The following is a 4,815-nucleotide window of genomic DNA, read 5'->3' as shown; positions in this document are numbered from 1 at the left end:
ATATGATATATTATGTATTAATAATTTAATTTAAAATTTAAATATAATTTTTTTAAAAAATAATTATATAAAATTATTTTAAAAATTGAGAGAAGAGAATCAAAATTATACTAAATTAAATTAAAATTAAGAATAATATTAAAATAAAATTAAAATAATAAAAAATTAAACTGAAATCCTACTAATTTTAATTCAATTTTAATCCCTAAATAAATTTCAAACTGAAGTAGAACCGAAAACTCTACTATTTAGGGAAAGGGAAAAAGGATAAAGGCACAAAGACGGAGAGAGTGAGCTTTTATGCATGCACAAAAAACTGCTTTTTCCTACCAAAATTCAATCATAGCTTCACCTTCCTCTTCCTCCACAAGCACTTTTACAAATCCGCAAATCACGGTCAAAATCATCACCATGATTACCATCACCGTGTGTCCGATCTCACCTACACTCACTCAAAATCCCCCTATCTCAACAAATCAACTTTGACCTTCTACGTCAACCTCCAGTCACATCTAGCCACGTCATTGAAATACTTTCTTCTTCTACCATGGAATCACCACCCAAAAAAGCGGAAAAGCGCTGTGTTGGTTACTCACTGAGCGGAGTGTGGACCAGAGTTGTCTCGCTCTTTTGTGGTCCGAGTTGGTGAGTCGGACCACAAAAGCCATCATCACACACAAACTCTGAAATTGCATTCTCATCATGGCTTTCTCTTTTGACCCTTTAAAGCCCTTCTTCCGCTTTTGCATTCCACCATCACTCAACCTTCAACTTTGCATTTTCTGCAATGGCGGATACTTCGGATTCTGTCGCTGAACCGATACCCGGAACTCCAGGAATCCGGGAAGTTAGGTCCGATATTGGGCCCGAGAGTGTCGGGCCTTCCTCCCAACAGAATGGCGCTAACCAGGGGGCGAGGAAGGTGGGTTTGAGAGCAGAGATTGACACGTCCCCGCCGTTCGGGTCAGTCAGGGAGGCTGTGACCCGGTTTGGAGGAAGCGGCTCCTGGATTCCTTATTTCAGGGTTAGAAATAGTTACATTAGCTACTATTTTTTTTTATTCTTAAAAAATTGAGTTTTTAATGAGAAATTGAATGATTTGGAGTCACAGAATCAAAAAATTAAGTTGGTTGATGGGACATTTAATTTCTTTTAAGCTTTGAGAGATTTTATTTTCACATGGATAGTGACTATTTTCAATAGAGATTCTATTTTTTATTTTGCAAGTTGTAGGTCACCTGAATCAAACAATTTAAGTTGGTTGATGGGAAATTTAATTTCCATTAAAATTGGAGAGATTTCATTTTCACATGGATGGTGACTATTTTCAACTAAGATTATTTTATTTTGCTTGTTGTCGGTGAATTTCAATTTGAGCAATTGAAGAATGTATGTAAATGAAATTGATTTTCATGCATTGATTGTTATGGATTATCTTTTAGTTGTTTGCTTACTTTAAACTAGACCATGTGGTGTTCATTCCATTATCCATTGTTGTTTAATTTGTAACTAATGATTGATTTATGTTAATGATGTCATGCTCAGGTTTATGAGTTTCAGATTATTTTTGAGGATGAGTTTCAGATTATTTGTATTCAGTTTTTTTGTGCATTCCTAATTTACACTGGTAGTCACTATGAAAGGGAGATTCGGAACCTACTCATGCATAAGTATTATGTTTGCAATGTGAGATGTTTAATGTTGATTCTGATGAGTATTGCAATTGGTAATTTGTTATATATCTTCCTTTTCTGATTTGAGAGAACATTGTCATGTACAGCAGGGCTTTGAGGAGATTGACATAAAGAAAGTTGAGGAACAGGCAGCAGAATTGGAGAAGGATCTTATTAGGAAAGAATTGGAAACGCTCGATGTTCTTGAAGAACTCGGAATGACGAAAAGAATTGTTGAAGAGTTAAAGCTGCAGCTACAGAAAGAAGCACTGAGATGTATGACAATCCCAGATGAGCAGATGTCAAGTCCTGCTATCAAAGAAATGAACAAGGAAAATTGTAGCTTTCAGGTCAACCACCGAGAACTGAGGATGGGAAGTTTGAGCTCTTGCCCTACGTCGTCCCCTGACTTAATCTTAATGGAATTGAAGCAAGCAAAAATGAACCTTGGTAAAACTATTAATGACCTTGGAGTGATTCAAACTTCAGTCGATTCTTTGAATAAGAAAATGAGGAAAGAGAAAACCTTTCTTCAGAAAACCCGCAAGAGGATAACGTCAAAATTTGCAGGGGTGCTGTCTCTGGAGGAGGAGCTAAAGCAAGCAAGAGTGAAACCACATATTGCAGACAATGTGGTAACTGATTACAAGGCAGAGCAGTTGAAGAAAATGACTGAAGCTGAAAAGTCAGAAGTTTCAAGAGCAATTTTAGTGAATGAACAAACCAAGACAAATTTAACGATTGCTGAATTGAAGTTGCTTGCAGCCAAAAAAATGGAGGAAGCAGCAAGGGCAGCAGAAGCTGTTGCCTTAGCTGAAATCAAGGCTCTATCAAGCAATGAGACCTCATCAGGATTTGTACTGCCAGAGCCTGAGAAAGTAGCCTCATTTGAGGTACGGACACCACTGATGGCTAAAGCTCAAAACAGAGTAGATGTTGCCAAGCTCCACAAGCCTGAAGTTAATATCACTAAATTGTCTATTCTAAGGAAATTGATGGACGCAACAGAGGAAGTCAAACAAAGTAAACAAGCCCTAGAAGAAGCTCTAAACAAAGTCGAAATGGCAAATAGAAAGCAATTTGCTGCTGAAGAAGCTATTCGCAAATGGATGCCAGAGAATGATCAGATGGGACGGGCAGCATATTATGCAACTAGGTTTGGTAATTTCCATTTGCATCAACCGGACGACCCTCAAGATTCCCCACTAAATGCAGTGAGGGATTCCAATGTAGCTAATGATGATCCAAAACCTGTTTTAAGATCAACAGTTTCAATACAGGATGCACTCAGCAGGAAGCAAGTTCTACCAGAAGAATATGTAATGGCAAGGCCGACAGAAGGCCGTGAAGAAAGGAAGAAAGTGGCTTTGAGTCAAATGCTTCATGAACTGAGAGAGGATTTAACATTTCATCCAACAGCTGAGAAGGATGGAGGTGATCAAAAGCAGTTCTTCGGCCAAAGGAGAAAGTTTGGGTTCATTCACATATCATTGCCTATGACAAAACCAAGTAAGAAAAAGACACGAGATTTCAATAATGTAATGCATTAGACAGAAGAATGTTTTGTGATTGTGCAGTGAAATTTTCTTTCCTTTATTGCCTTTGTATTGGTGTTGAGTTATGGTTATAGCTTGCCCATGTTGTTTGTGTCCTTTGTGGTTTTGTTTAGATACTCTTTCCTTGTGAAGATGTATTGTGTGTGGTTCTTCTATATCCATAGCCTGTACTTAGCCCTTGGTATGAGCTGTGGTCTACTATAATTTGCCCATGATTGAATTGGAAATGTGGTAGCTTTTCACTCTCTTATATTGTGAGTTGAGTTCTTTATGATATAGGATTATGAGTCCATCTTATTTATCTTATTTTTGATTCTGAGGTTTCTGCAAGAAGTTAGCTATCAGCAATTTGCAAGTGAACGTTAGCGATTATCAGCACTTGAAGAATTAAAATTTTGACAGTGAAAAATCATAATTTTCACAATTAAAAAGCTAGCCCAGCAATCACATTTATTGAATATCTTTAACTTTTATTTAAATGAATGGTTGGATCTCAAACACTGAATGAATTCTGTGATTAGATATTCAAAATTATAATTGAAACATCAAGAATATGAGATTTAGCTATTAGCAGGGAATATTTAATCTCCAAAGCCATGGTCAGTAGTCGGGCCATTTTCTTCTCTTTTAAATTGAACCGAATTCGGTCGGTTTGATTTTGAATTAATTTTTAATATTCTTTAATTAATATTTTTTTAGAAGTATTTTTCTCAAAACCAAACAACAATTTTTTTTTTGGCACCTTTTGTAACCGCGGGAAAGTTTTTACTTTTTAACCTCCATTCTAGCCTTTTGCCACCATCACCGCGTCCCGCTAAAAGCTGTTGGGCGCACGTTAGCAATGTGCGCAATCGTTCTTTTCTTCTGTATTTTCTATTTTTAAAAAAAATAAAAGTCACGTATTTTTTTTAAATAAGATTATCACAATTAAAATATTACTTCTTTTATTCATATTATTCATTGATATAATATTTATAATAATATTTAAAAATTAAAAGTATTATTTATGAAAATTATTTCTATTAACTTGTAGATATTGAAAAAATTATCTTTATTCAATATTTTTATTTTAAATTATTATATAAATAATTAATTATTAATAATTAATATTTAACAATTAAAAATTAATAAAATAATTAATAATTATTAAAATAGTTAATATTATTGAATATAGTTTAAATATTATTTATCTAGACTTGATATAGATAGATTTAAAATTATATTAAAAATATATTTAATATTATATTCATCAATTTTATTTGAAAAATTTATCAATTTGTGTATTGAACTATATAAATCGATTTAGACAATAATTCATTATGCACCCCCAAATAAAGCTTATAGATAGAGCCAATTGATAATTTTGTTTACTTAATATATTATATTCTATAAGGCTATTTTAAAATTAGAATATTTTATTTTATATCATTGATTTTTATTTTTTTTTTATTTTAGTCCACTAATCATTGAATATACTAAGACTTATTAAAAATGAAAAATATAAATTATTGTATATTGAGTTGCATGGCGGGAAATTGTTTATTGTTATATAAATTACCCTCGAGCGCATGTTAGCAAGACCCACA

At 33.6% G+C, this 4,815-nt stretch overlaps 1 protein-coding gene across 3 annotated transcripts; it reads left to right on the top strand.

Moving 5' to 3' along the window:
• Positions 1 to 310: 310 nt before the first annotated feature.
• On the top strand, positions 311 to 3,479 carry LOC110668025 (WEB family protein At2g40480). Of its 3 annotated transcripts, XM_058151895.1 has the most exons (3): positions 311 to 1,024; positions 1,781 to 2,123; positions 2,244 to 3,479. In XM_058151895.1, the coding sequence occupies exons 1-3, from the start codon at positions 788 to 790 to the stop codon at positions 3,221 to 3,223; spliced, it is 1,560 nt and encodes a 519-aa protein (XP_058007878.1). In that variant the 5' UTR covers positions 311 to 787; the 3' UTR covers positions 3,224 to 3,479. The 3 variants fall into 3 exon arrangements, with proteins under 3 accessions (XP_058007878.1, XP_021684742.2, XP_021684741.2); XM_021829050.2 differs by having other exon boundaries at positions 1,784 to 3,479; XM_021829049.2 differs by having other exon boundaries at positions 312 to 1,024; positions 1,781 to 3,479.
• The last annotated feature ends 1,336 nt before the right edge of the window (positions 3,480 to 4,815 follow it).

The sequence above is a fragment of the Hevea brasiliensis genome, chromosome 8, assembly GCF_030052815.1.
Source record: "Hevea brasiliensis isolate MT/VB/25A 57/8 chromosome 8, ASM3005281v1, whole genome shotgun sequence".
In the NCBI taxonomy this organism is placed as follows: domain Eukaryota; kingdom Viridiplantae; phylum Streptophyta; class Magnoliopsida; order Malpighiales; family Euphorbiaceae; genus Hevea; species Hevea brasiliensis.
Note: the sequence above shows the minus strand (reverse complement) of the source record. Positions and strands in the feature narration are given on the sequence as shown.